At 40.7% G+C, this 13,762-nt stretch overlaps 1 protein-coding gene across 2 annotated transcripts in view; it reads right to left on the bottom strand.

Annotated features, from left to right (window-relative positions):
• Positions 1-13,762, bottom strand: part of VPS16 (VPS16 core subunit of CORVET and HOPS complexes) — a 265,631-nt gene that overhangs the window by 205,247 nt on the left and 46,622 nt on the right. For both annotated transcript variants that reach the window (XM_073633127.1, XM_073633128.1), the window contains 3 exons: positions 5,111-5,255; positions 4,904-5,019; positions 3,509-3,631 (listed from right to left, as the gene is read on the bottom strand). In XM_073633127.1, coding sequence (XP_073489228.1) covers positions 3,509-3,631; positions 4,904-5,019; positions 5,111-5,255 — 384 coding nt within the window. The remainder of the gene's footprint in view (positions 1-3,508; positions 3,632-4,903; positions 5,020-5,110; positions 5,256-13,762) is intronic.

The following is a 13,762-nucleotide window of genomic DNA, read 5'->3' as shown; positions in this document are numbered from 1 at the left end:
TAATATGTGGCTAATTTCTATATTAAGACTGGAGGAAGCGGTATATGACGAAAGCACTTTTTGTGCACTGACCGTCTCTCTGCCTGCACCTGAACTGGCCCATCTGCACATCCTGCTGACTATGTTCCTGCGGGACACCTGTCTGAGACATGCCCTGCGTACAACTGCACTCCTAGAACTACAGCAACAACTCTTTTGTTCTTCTTTTCTTCCGTCTCCTGTACCTCCTGGTCAGTGAACATTGCATTCCTGGGGGCAGCCACATACCAGTAGGTTAGGCTTGCTTGGCTTATAGGAACTGGGACTGCTATGCGTGACACTACACTAAGCGATATTCCTTGATAACTCTTTCCGTGTTTTCCAAAAACTTTTGGCAAAAAATGAAGTCTTCAAAAAGGCTCACTATACCTCTTAAAGAACAGGACACTTTTAGCAGACTAAACTTTTAGCCACAAAATCCTGCACATGCAAAGACATAAGGGACATTTTAGAGACTTGGCCGATCCCATACTCTACAGCGCCAACACAAAACAACAATGCTGATGTCATCAGCTATAAATGTTCTAAGAGAACAAGTTCCTCAAAAACAAGTTCATGTTCTTTATTCTGATGTCACTTACAGTTAACAGTAGTCTGGCAAATGGACATAGCAGCAATTGCTGGCAGCACAGCAAGATTTAGAAGGGCAAATAAGCCTTTAACAGGGCTTTAAGACCCCCTAGCAACAGAATTCTTAAAGGAAGGAACATCCTTGAAAGGAACTGTAAGGTGTTTATTAAGAATTGAAATGGCAGGATCAGGACCCACCACTGTAAAATACAATTTATTTTTAAATTAATTTTTAATAGAATAAATCTCAGCAAAAATCTTAGGAGGAGTGAATACCCCTTCAGGATTGGCCCAGTCCTCAAAGTATATAATCAATGTGTGTGTATTGAGTTTGAGACAGTTCTTGAGTGCCCATATGAGCTTGTTTAGGCTGTGTAGAGTCAGGTACCATTAGGCTAAGGCTAGTGCACTCTCCGTCAATTAATGTCAGGAGTAGAAAGCATTTAAGCATGAGGCCTGTACCTCAAAAGATGCAGGGGAGGAAAAATCCTCCGCAATCTCTGCTATTGAGAGTCCTCAATACTTTCCTCCAGATATGCTCATAGAAAAACGGTTCCACTTATGCTCAACAGGACCAGGGGGCAGAGAGAACGTTAGAGTTTCTGGACTCAGAAAACCAAAGGTTCTAGAAGTATAGAGAGTTTTCAAAAGAATTAAAACAGTTGCAGAGAACTCTAATTTTGTCAGACAGGCCACATATTGCATGCTTGAAAGTGAGCCAAAGTCAGATAATGGGAGCAGTGTCATAATAGGACATTGCTCTGGGACAATGGAACAGCCATTATCACCCAGAGTAGAGGTTACAGTTTCCTGTAGGCCATCTGTGGAACACATGCTATTAAAGCGGGGGTCCACCTATCTTTTTTTTTTTTTTTTTCTTGAGTTCATTCACAAACTTTTCTTCTCAGCATTACATACTCACATATTGTGTGTAATATGTCTGCCTGTGTCAGATTTCGTCGGAAAGAATAACTTATATTATTCACTGCAGGCGGTTTCCATCTTCATTGTGGGCATTTGAAGCCCACAAGCATTTATTTCCTGGATGTGGTGAATGCTGTGCTCCCAGCATTCACCACTCGTTCCCGCACATGCTCAGTGGCATCCTGGGAAGCCTGAGACTAGCTCCCAGGAGTCTGGGAGAGGCTAGAAACACGCCTACTCCCACGGGAGGAGAACCAGGAAGTGCAAAGGAGAATAGAAAAATAAAAAGGTAATTACGGCGATTTAAATTTTTTTAAAACGGCATGTCAGCATCTAGGCAAGGAAGAGAATACATACAGATATTGTTCAAAATTTGGGTGGAACCCCGCTTTAAGCCATATTGTCCCTGCTCCCTTGTGCCCGATATCTGCTATTGCTAAATAAGGGGGTCCCCTGTGGGTGACTCATGATTATGAAGTGTGGAGTAGATGGGGTTGTGCGCAACCAGATATGAAAGCAACTATAAACCAAGCACTGACTGTGTTCCTGTGGCTGTGACTTTGTAGAAGATGGCCTCAGGAGTGCAGCAACGTGCTGTGTGTATTAGGGGTGAAAAAAAGGGGGGTAAGGAAGGCATCATCTGGTAAGTACTATGCAGTTACCTCATCCCCCAGGAGGAGGATTAAAAAAAAAAATTGCAAGTTTAAATTGCTTGTGCCGAGAAACATTAGAAACAAAATCACAGGGGGTACTACAATAAAGTGAACAACACCAAAATGCCCTGTCTATAAAACCGTATAATGTGCTACACACTGCGGAATGTGTTAGTAAAAGTTAGGAACCAGTGTAAATACACATGTAAACCTTGTCTTACCTTATCCAAGAAGCTGGGCCTAATACAGCTCCAGGCTTCATCCATCACGGTGGGCATAGCCCTGAAGGGGTCCTCCTGGTCTGGTAACCATAGAAATGGACAATGGCCCTGGACCTTCAGAGCCCCCTGCAGCTAATTAAACACACTGAACTAGAAAGTAAACACTACAGGCCAGCTCCACAAGATGGTGTTCCCAGTATCATTTAGCCCACTTCATGACAGCCCAGCACATCAAGGGCGCACTCTTTCCCTGAACTCGCAGGGGAATGTCTGGTGCTCCTGTCTTCAGCATTTAGGATTCATCCACCACTGTAGTAATGGAGGGCAAAAAGGACCTGTGATGTTACCCGACCAAAGACACCTGTACTGGGTATGTATGCGCATTTTTTTTTTTTTTAAATGGTGCAGGGGTTTGTTTGAAAAACGTACTTATGTTCAAAGCAACACCTTCTGGAAATTTGAAAGGATTTGGAGAAAACAGATTGTCACCTTCCATTCTAACTTCAATTTGAGTCCATGTTTAATACTAGGGGTGTTTTTTTTTGGGGGGGGGGGGACCTGTTAAAAGATTTATATACTATCTGCTCTGCAATATTTTGGGGTATTTCTAACTGTTTTTGAGGGTTTGTTTTTGGGTGCTTTAGAATGCTCCTAAATACTTTAGTGCATTGGAGTGCGTCCGGGTGCTTCAAGTACATCTGGGTGCCTTTGAGTGTCTATGGGTGCTTCTGAGTGCTTTTGGGTACTTCGGAGCATGTGTGCATATTCCTGAAAATGGCAGAATTTTTCTGAATATCTATGAATATTTTTTGCACATTTGTTAATGTCTTGGGCTAATTTATATGTTGACGAATTTAATGTATTAATGTTTTTACTGTTTGGATCAGTGTTTTGATTTTGTTCTTATTTGTTTGTTAAGCAAGAAAAAAACTTTCAAAGATAATATCTGAATAATAAAAAAATAAAAATGGCGCAGAAGTGAATATTGGGCGCAGTAAATCCAAGCCCATAGTTTGGGCTTTAATCATTTACCACAAAACAGAAAAATTGTTCATAATATGAAGAACATTGCTATAAATTTTTTCCAAATACTTTGCTCACCTTGAGTGAAGACATTCCCATCCAAATGTATCCACTGTCTGTAAAGACTGCAAGATACTTATGATGAAAAGAAACAGAAAAATGAAGATATGCTCCACACATTGGGCTCATTCCAGGAAGAGTCTGTAGAAAAAAAAAAAAATATATGGAGTCACCTGAAAGTTCCTTTACGATGCAATGGACCAGCATACATTTAGGGCATATTAATGTAAAATTAATGTTAAAAAAAAAAAAAAAAAGTCCACTGCAATGTGATACATTTAGGAGATTAAATGACAACCAATTTCTGGCACATTTCAAATGCCTGCTAACTGCTTAGCTAAAAAACAGTGATCTGCCTTTTAATAGTACTGACAGAATGTGGCATATTTTTAGAAAAATGCAAACACGTTGCCGATTTGGAACAAAAAGTAGGAGGTTGAAAAAGACAAAGACAAAATGTCCACCAAAGTTTAACCTCTTACAGCTCCTGCTGCTCCGGTTTTGAGAAGACAATACAAATGCCAATTTTGCCATACAAGATAAGGAAACTTCACTAGTATTAGAAAAGTAGAGCATTGTTTGATAGACATCTTATGCCTTTCACCTCCGGGTGATTGATACAAGTGGCTACCATTTATTTATTTCTTACCGGTATTTATATAGCACTGACAATTTACACAGCGCTTTAAATATACAGTATACTGTACATTCACTTAAGTCCCTGGCCTCACAAAGCTTACAATCTAAGCTCCCTAACTTACGTTGATACATACACATACTAGGGCCAATTTACAGAGGATCAAATTAACCTACTAGCATGTCTTTGGAGTGTGGGAGGAAACTGGAGTACCCAGAGGAAACCTACGCAGGCACAGGGAGAACATGCAAACTCCATATAGGTAGTGCCGTGATTGGGATTCGAACCAACAATCCTAGTGCTGCCAGGCAAAAGTGTTAACAATTTAGCCACTGTGCTTCTGACCCTCTTCTAAAAAATACTAGAGTTGCAAGGATGTTGCTGACTTTTTTCATTCAATACTTTCTGAATCACTGGCCCAAAACAATTTTGGCATATCAGGAAGGTCAAAAATGCTTATCAGTATATTTCTCTTGGGCTCAAAGGCACAAAGTTTTGAAGCCACGGGGAGAGCATCACCGTCATGCAACCAGCATTTTTAGGATGATAAATTATTGGTGGAGCCTCTATGTTTCTCTCAGCATTATAAACACTTTGAATAAAAAAATTTTAAAAATTTGAATATTTGAAATAGAATCTTTTTTTAGTCCCCTGCAGTTTAAGCAATACAACATGCCTCAATTTGTGGTTGGATAATGAAGAACCAATGGCAACCTGATAAGCACTAAGTAAAAGGTTAAATTGATTAAAAAAAAAAAAAAAATGGTTTTACTTACTACAACAGAGCATGCTGTGTTATCCAGCAGGTACAAATCATTGCCTATAGCTAGCAAAATTAATGTTATCCTGTCCTGAAAAAGAATAGTCCAACAAGATGGTGGAACTTTAGGATCTGCAAAACAGACAAAACAAACAATGTAAACACTTTCCCAATGCCTATAAAAGACCGATCAGAAAAAAACACACAGGCAGCTACACATTACTTGGCATTTCTGGCATCCGGCGTAGTTTTAGGTCATCAATATTTGAAGTCAGAGTAAAGTTCAATGCTCCCGTTAATACTGCAATTCCAGTTCTATATTCAGAATGAAAAACCTTGGCTTCTAGAATCTGGTTCTGTTTAATTTCCTGTAAGGAGACATATTATTTACACAACAAAGTCCCATTCTAAGCGAAAATATACAACTTCCCACTGCCACATCTAATGATCAATATAAAGGTCAAACCGATTGGTAAACGATTTATGATTATTAAAATAATTCTGACACTTTTAAAGCTCACTTTTACACGCTTTGTAAAACTACATCATAATGGATTACGGTCTCTGTCTTTATTTTTACAAACAGTTACATTTTCAGGACAAATTTTCAGGGTATAGCCCCTTCTTCTAATGTCCAAATCTATAGCCACAAAATAAAATGTATATTAGATAACTGTAAACCATCATTTTGTCATTTATTAAAAAATAACCTCTTTTTACCAAAAAGCTGAAATTATATGTTGCTTTCTTGCCACCAAGACAACACCGGCAATGTTCTGCAAACTGCATACAAAATTATTCCAAAAAATGTACATCCTACATGTGTGACTGGCTCATTGATTTGCCCTGAAGTCTGAAAAGAGGTACAAGTCTAATGCCAGTCATTCCTAACTTCTTTAGGTTAGCTACAGTAAGCCTTGCGCTCCTGGAGATATACTGGGCAAGGGTATTGCACATCTATAGGAATGCATAGATGCACGTTTTCTCTTTTTCAGCACCTAGAAACATATATAAATTTTAGCAGACAGACCAACCTACTTAACAGTCTGAGGAAATAAAGGCAATAGTCGGTTTTAGTCCCTGCAAAGGAAGGCATTTGTTAAAAACCTTGCAATGTATACAACCATACATGGAGAGTTCTGGTTTTTTTTTTCTCCAACAAAAGCGGACTTTCACCTACGCAGGGTTTTGACACAGTTGCAGCTCCCCCCAAATGAGTAGGATTCCCGGGGTTTAGTCCTGCTCCTGCTAGATGTAGCTAAAGCTTTTGACTCTGTCAATTGGGTCTACATGTCCACTGTGTTGGAGGTACTGGGCTTTGAGCCACATTTCCGCAATTACATTAAAGGTAATTTACAAAGCTCCCTTAGCAGAGAATAATCTGGGGGGTGAGCTATCTGCGCCATTTTCCATTGGTAGAAGGACTAGGCAAGGGTGCCCATTGTCTCCAGCTTTATTTATTTTCACTAATGATGGAACCTATCGCCCAAACCATACATAACACCCCACTTATTAAAAAGTATAACGGTTACCTTTTTTTTTTTTTAAACAAAGTATACCGGTTGGCCCCATTGTTGAAAAAGTAGCGTTATACGCCGATGACATGATTCTTTTTTTTTTTTTTTTGAATGACCCAGGTCCTTCCCTTAAGGAAGCGCTGGCCTTAATTTCCTCCTATTCCTCTTTATCGGGTATAAGAGTCAACTGGGACAAGTCCCAATTGATCGAGAGGCGGGTGTTCTGGCTGACCCAGATTTGCCATTGCGATAGACTCACACTGCCAAATATTTGGGGGTGAAGATCTCCTCTAATGCATCGGAATATACTTCCTTAAATTTACTGCTCATAAGGCTATACTCCTTAAAATGGAAATCTCCTCAGGCCCCTACTTTAGACTTCTGGAAGTCCGTTGATAATAAAATGATACCTTTGTACAAATTCAAATATGAATTTAGAGGTTATCCTAATACATTTTCTAAGGTATGGGCCATTTGGACAGAGTTGACGTCTCAACAGTAGTGCCACCATAATTTAAACTCTGCCTTGCTCCCTTTTATCTTATACTGATTTAGCTTGGTATACTTTGGGAGAGTTGTCTCCTGACTTATGTGTGGGGCACATCAGCAGTTTCGAGTGTGGTTGCCTTAGGTTGGTTGCTAATTACTTAGATTGCTTGTTTTGTTTTTTCTTTATTTTATCAAGCCTGGGTATGCCCATTAGGCTTTGTTTTGTAACCTTATCCTATTCTTCTTAGGAAATACATTTTTATTAAAAGAAATATCAAATATTACAAACATATCTATAAAATTACAATATACACTTTAATCTTTCTATATAATAACCACTAATATATAGCACTTAACCACTTCAGCCCCGGAAGGATTTGCCCCCTTAATGACCAGAGCACTTTTTACAATTTGGCACTGCGCTTCATTAACTGGTAATTGTGCGGTCATGCAATGCTATACCCAAACTAAATTGCGATATAAATGAAAACAGACCAATATTTTGAAAAATATAAAAAAAAAATAAAAATGATTTTTTCTCTAACAAAAAAGAAGAAAATAAGACAATAAACTCAATTTTAGTCATACATTTAGGCCAAAATGCATTCAGCCACACGTCTCGGGTAAAAAAAAAAAATTCAATAAGCGTATATTTATTGGTTTGCGTTTACAAACTAGGGTACATTTTCTGGAATTTACGCAGCTTTTAGTTTATGGCTGGCTATCTCTTGAGGTGCTATAATGGAAGGGCAGTACAAACCCCCCCCCAAATGACCCTATTTTGGAAAGTAGACATCCCAAGGAATTTGCCGATGGGCATGTTGAGCACATTGAATATTTAATTTTTTTGGCATAAGTTATAAGTGTTTTTTTTTTTTTTTTTTTTTTTTTTTTACACAAAGTTGTCACTGAAATGATATATTGCTCACATATGCCATGGGTGTATGAAAAATTACACCCCAAAATACATTCTGCTGCTTCTCCCGAGTATGGGGACACCACATGTGTGAGACTTTTTGGGAGCCTAGCCACGTACAGGACCCCAAAAATCAATCACCACCCTCAGGATTTCTAAGGGCATAAAATCCTATTTTTTTTTTTTATTTATTTTTTTTTTAATTTTCAAAACTTTGTGACAAAAAGCGAGATCTGCAAAATACTCAACATGCCTCTCAGAAAATAGCTTGGGGTGTCTACTTTCCAAAATGGGGTCATTGGGGGGGGGGGGGGGGTTGTGCTATGCTGGCATTTCATGGCCTCCGAAACTGTGATAGGTAGTGAGGAGTGAAATCAGGAATTTACAGTCCTAGAAAGCCTGAAGGCAGTGATTGGTTTTCGGGATCCTGTACGCAGTTAGACTGCCCAAAAGTCCCACACATGTGGTTACCCTGTACTCAGGAGAAGCAGCAGAAAGTATTTTGGGGTGTCATTTTACATATACCCATGGCATATTTGAGCAATATATCATTTAGTGACAACTTTGTGAAAAAAAAAAAAAAAAAAATGTATAAATGTTTTGTCATTTTCCCAAAACTTGTGGCAAAATATAAAATATTCGATGGACTCAACATGCCTTTCAGCAGATAGCCTGGGGTGTCTACTTTCCAAAATGGGGTAATTTGGGGGGTTTTGTGCTATCTTGGCATTTCATGGCCTCCGAAACAGTGATAGGTAGTGAGGAGTGAAATTACTATTTTTATAACAGCTTACCTGTAAAATCCTTTTCTTTTGAAGTACATCACGGGACACAGAGCCATAGTAGTTACTATGTGGGTTATAGGCCACCTTCAGGTGCTGGACACTGGCACACCCTAAACAGGAAGTTGCCTCCCTATATAACCCCTCCCATACCGGGAGTACCTCAGTTTTGTAGCAAAGCAATACACGTGTATACTAGAAAGAGGGGCGGGACCCCTGTGTCCTGTGATGTACTTCAAAAGAAAAGGATTTTACAGGTAAGCTATTATAAAAATCCTTTTTTCTTAAATCGTACATCATGGGACACAGGGCCATAGTAGCAACTATGTGGGATGTCCCATAGCAATGCCAACTAAGGGGAGGGAGACACAACAGAATTAGGGCAACATGAGACTAGAGGAGTTATACTGCTGCCTGCAGCACACTACGCCCCCCAAAGGCAATATCCTCATGCCTTTTTACATTTATCTGATAAAATCTGGTAAATGTATGGATTGAAGACCAAGTTGCAGCCTTGCAGATTTGAGCCATGGAGGCTTAGTGATGCACTGCCCACGGAGCACTAACAGCCCTAGTGGAGTGCGTTTTGATTTGAGAGGGTGGAATCTACAGTATCTCACAAAAGTCAGTACACCCCTCACATTTTTGAAAATATTTTATTATTTCTTTTCATGTGACAACACTGAAAAAAAATGACACTTTGCTACAATGTAAAGTAGGGAGTGTACAGCTTGTATATAAGTGTAAATTTGCGGTCCCCTCAAAATAACTCATACAGCCATTAATGTCTAAACCACTGGCAACAAAAGTGAGTACACCCCTAAGCGAAAATGTCCAAATTCGGCCCAATTAGCCATTTTCCCTCCCCGTTGTCATATGACTCGTTCGTGTTACCAGGTCTGAGGTGTGAATGGGGAGCAGTTGTGTAAAATATGGTGTTATCGCTCTCACTCTCTCATACTGGCCACTGGAAGTTCAACATAGCACCTCATGGCCAAGAACTCTCTGAGGATCTGAAAAAAAAAAAGAATTGTTGCTCTACATAAAGATCGCCCAGGCTATAAGAAGATTGGCAAGACCCTGAAAATGAGCTGCAGCATGGTGGCCAAGACCATACAGCAGTTAATAGGACAGATTCCATTCAGAACAGACCTCGCCATGGTCGACCAAAGAAGTTGAGTGCACATGCACAGCGTCATATCCAGAGGTTGTCTTTGGGAAATAGACAAAATTAGTGCTGCAAGCATTGCTGCAAAGGTTGAAGGGGTGGGGGGTCAGCATGTCAGTGCTCACACCATACACTGCACAATGAATCAAATTGGTCTGCATGGCTGTTGTCCCAAAAGGAAGCCTCTCCTAAAGATGATGCACAAGAAAGCCCACAGTTTGCTGAAGACAAGCAGACTAAGGACATGGATTACTGGAATCATGTCCTGTGGTCTGATGAGACCAAGATAAACTTATTTGGTTCAGATGGTGTCAAGCATGTGTGGCCGCAACCCGTGAGGAGTACAAAGACAAGTGTGTCTTGCCTACAGTCAGGCATGGTGGTGGGAGTTCATTGAGGGAACCATGAATGCCAACATGCACTGTGACATACTGAATCAGAGCATGATCCTCTCCCTTCGGAGACTGGACCGCAGGGCAGTATTCCAACATGATAACAACCCCAAAACACACATCCAAGAAAAACCACTGCCTTGCTAAAGAAGCTGAGGGTAAAGGTGATGGACTGGCCAAGCATGTCTCCAGACCTAAACCCTATTGAGCATCTGTGGGGCATCCTCAAATGGAAGGTGGAGGAGCGCAAGGTCTCCAGTATGGAGAAGTGGAAGAGGTCTCCAGTGGAAACCTGTGAAGCTCTGTTGAACTCCATGCCCAACAAGGTTAAGGCAGTGCTGGAAAATAATAATCGGCCACACAAAATATTGACACTTTGTGCCCAATATGGACATTTTCACTTAGGGGTGTACTTGCTTTTGTTGCCAGCAGTTTAGACATTAATGGCTGTGTGTTGAGTTACTCTGAGGGGACAGAAAATGTACACTGTTATACAAGCTGTACACTCACCACTTTACATTGTAGCAAAGTGTAATTTCTTCAGTGTTGTCACATGAAAAGATATAATAAAATATTTACAAAATGTGAGGGGTGTACTCACTTTTGTGAGATACTGTACCTCTTTAAACCATAAGCTTGATTGATTACTTGTTGAATCCATTTAGAAATAGTAGATTTCAATACTGCCTGTCCTCTTTTAGGACCTTCAGGCAATACGAACAAACATCTGTTTTCCGAATCTGATCAGTCGCCTTTAAGTAGACTTTGATAATGTGATTTTTTCCTTCCATAGAACAGGGTTCTGGGGAAAAAAAAAAGAAGGTAGAACAATATCCTGGTTTAGGTAAAAACCTGATACTACCTTCGTTAAAAAGTTAGGATGAGGAGGCAATACTACCTTATCCTTGTGAATAATAAGAATAATATGGTTCTTTACAAGAAAGAGCAGCCAACTCTGATACCCTTCTTGCAGAAGATATGGTTACCAGAAAAAAATAGTTTCCTTGTCAAAAAAAGGACCAAGGGAATATGTCGTATCGGCTCAAAAAGCGCTATTTTTTTAGTCCCAAGGGTTCAGGGGTGATCTAACCGGAGGATTAAGCCGCATTACTCCCTGAATAAAGCTATGAACCAGAGAATGCGAAGCAAGTGGTCGTTAAAAAAATACTGATAAGGCTGAGACCTGTCCTTTGAATACTCAAGGCCAGCTTTATTTCTAACCCAATCTGCAGAAGGTCAAGGATTCTACCTATGACCTATTTCCTGGGGTGCTTTATTTTTTTTTCATTTTTATTTTCATTTTCTTTCTACACTGTTCCTTCCATTTTTTTTTAATCATTTTTCTTGTTATCACAGGGAATGTAAATATCCCCTATGATAGCAATAGGTAGTGACAGGTACTCTTTTTTGAAAAAATTGGGGCCAAGATCAGTGTTATAAGATGCTTTCCCAATTGCCCAATGGCGCTGTTCATATTCTGCGAAACCAAAGTCATGAAATGCTTGTAGCTTCCAGTTTCTTAAGCCATAGAGATGATTGGAGCTGTTCTGGCCTCTGATCAGTTCTATGGTCAGCAGATGAACCATTGGCTGCATTCTCGGGTTCTCTGGTGGGACAGGAGAGCCCGAGAAAACCATGAAAGACAGTAGGAGGAGACATTACCTCCCACTGCTTGTAAAAGCAGTCTTGCGGCTAATTAGCCGCTAGGATACCTTTTACATGAAAGCCGACCGCCGGCTGAAAAGAACAATGCCAAGATAATACCTAAACCTGCAGGCATCATTCTGGTATAACCACTCAAAGTCCAACAACATACCAGTACGTCGCTGGTCCTTGTTGGGCATATATTTTGTAAGGTTCTTTTTTTTTCATGCAGCCTATGGGCTGAACAAATAAAAGATTGATCTGTGGGAATGCCCACCATTAGAATACAGCCCTGCATCCACCCACTTCTAATGATGGGCATACATGCACCTTTTTTTTTTTAACTGTGGTGGTGAAATCACCTCCAACAGTGCTGAAGTCGCTGATTCATGTATCATGAGACCAAACGCTGTCAAGATAAATAAATCAGTGCTGCAGGTGAATGGCGTACCTACAAAGAAAATGATGGTTAACAATAAAACACAGTAAACAGTAAAGTATAAAAGAATTACATACCTACAAAGCAAACATGATAAAGCATAGTAACAAGAAGAGAGAGAGAGAGAGAGAGAGAGAGAGAGAGAGAGAGAGAGAGAGAGAGAGAGAGAGAGAGAGAGAGAGAGAGAGAGAGAGAGAGAGAGAGAGAGAGAGAGAGAGAGAGAGAGAGAGAGAGAGATAGAGATAGAGATAGAGATAGAGATAGAGATAGAGATAGAGATAGAGATAGAGATAGAGATAGAGATAGAGATAGAGATAGAGATAGAGATAGAGATAGAGATAGAGATAGAGAGAGAGAGAGAGAGAGAGAGAGAGACTCTAAAAATGGCGATGGGATCTTTGGAGACCCTGTGAAAGTGTACCGTAGGACTGTGCAGTGCTGTACCCTATGCTAATACACCACTAGTGTGTGATAGCGGCAGAAACATTCACTGTCACGTCTGTATCCGCCTTTCCTACAGACACAACATCTTTTTTGGGGTGGCCTGAGGTACCACGGAGGACTTCTGAAAGTGCCTCTCATGCAGCTGGCTCACTGCATTTGCATTGGAAAGTTGGGGCACAGCACCGTCTGGAAACAGAAGGGCTGTGATCCAGTCCGTCCTGAAGCTCTGTATAGCACATGAGCGTTCAGCAAAGCCAATTGAAATAAACAGACACTTTCTTGTACCAGCATCTGGCCTTACGGGCAATTAAGTACGGTGCCATCAACTGGTCGTTGAAGTCCACCCCTCCCATATTAAGTTTGTGATCGTGGACACACAGAGGGGCTTAACAACACCAGTCGCCGTTGGAATTTGGACAGTCGTATCTGCGTGAAGGTAGGACAGAACGAAAATATTCTGATTATCTCTGCACTTCACTGCAAGCAAATTATTACTTCTCAAGCAGGCTCTCTCCCCCTGTCTAAGTCGGGAATCCATTTGGGGAAGCCCCAGCGATTAGATCGCACGGAGCCACATGCGCCAATTCCACAATCAAGAAAGGTAACTAAAACATGACACTTGCGTAATAATTGTTCATGTACAAGTGGACACCAAGTCCCAAACAATCTTGCCAGCGCTCCCTATGTAGTCTGGACAGTTAGGGGACTCCACGTGACTATCTTCTCCCTCGTAAACCATAAAACTATATGTATAACCTGTGGCCCTGTCACAGAGCTTACACATCTTGACCCCATATCTGGCACGCTTGCTGGGGAGATACTGTTTGAAACACAAGCAGCCAGAAAATTTATTCAGGGACCATCGCAGACAACTTAATCGGGAATAAACAAGGCTGGGAACTGTTGGTTGAAGTGGTTTATAAGGGGCCGAATTTTGCGGAGCCGATCAAATTCAGGGTCATCCTGATGATGACAGAGTTCAGTCATTAACCACTTGCCGACCGCCTCATGCAGATATACTGCGGCAGAATGGCACGGGCGGGCAAAGTAACGTATGGGTACGTTACTTGCCTCCCGCGGGTAA

The sequence above is a fragment of the Aquarana catesbeiana genome, linkage group LG06 (genome assembly GCF_042186555.1).
Source record: "Aquarana catesbeiana isolate 2022-GZ linkage group LG06, ASM4218655v1, whole genome shotgun sequence".
In the NCBI taxonomy this organism is placed as follows: Eukaryota; Metazoa; Chordata; class Amphibia; order Anura; family Ranidae; genus Aquarana; species Aquarana catesbeiana.
This window is presented reverse-complemented; position numbering and strand designations above follow the sequence as displayed.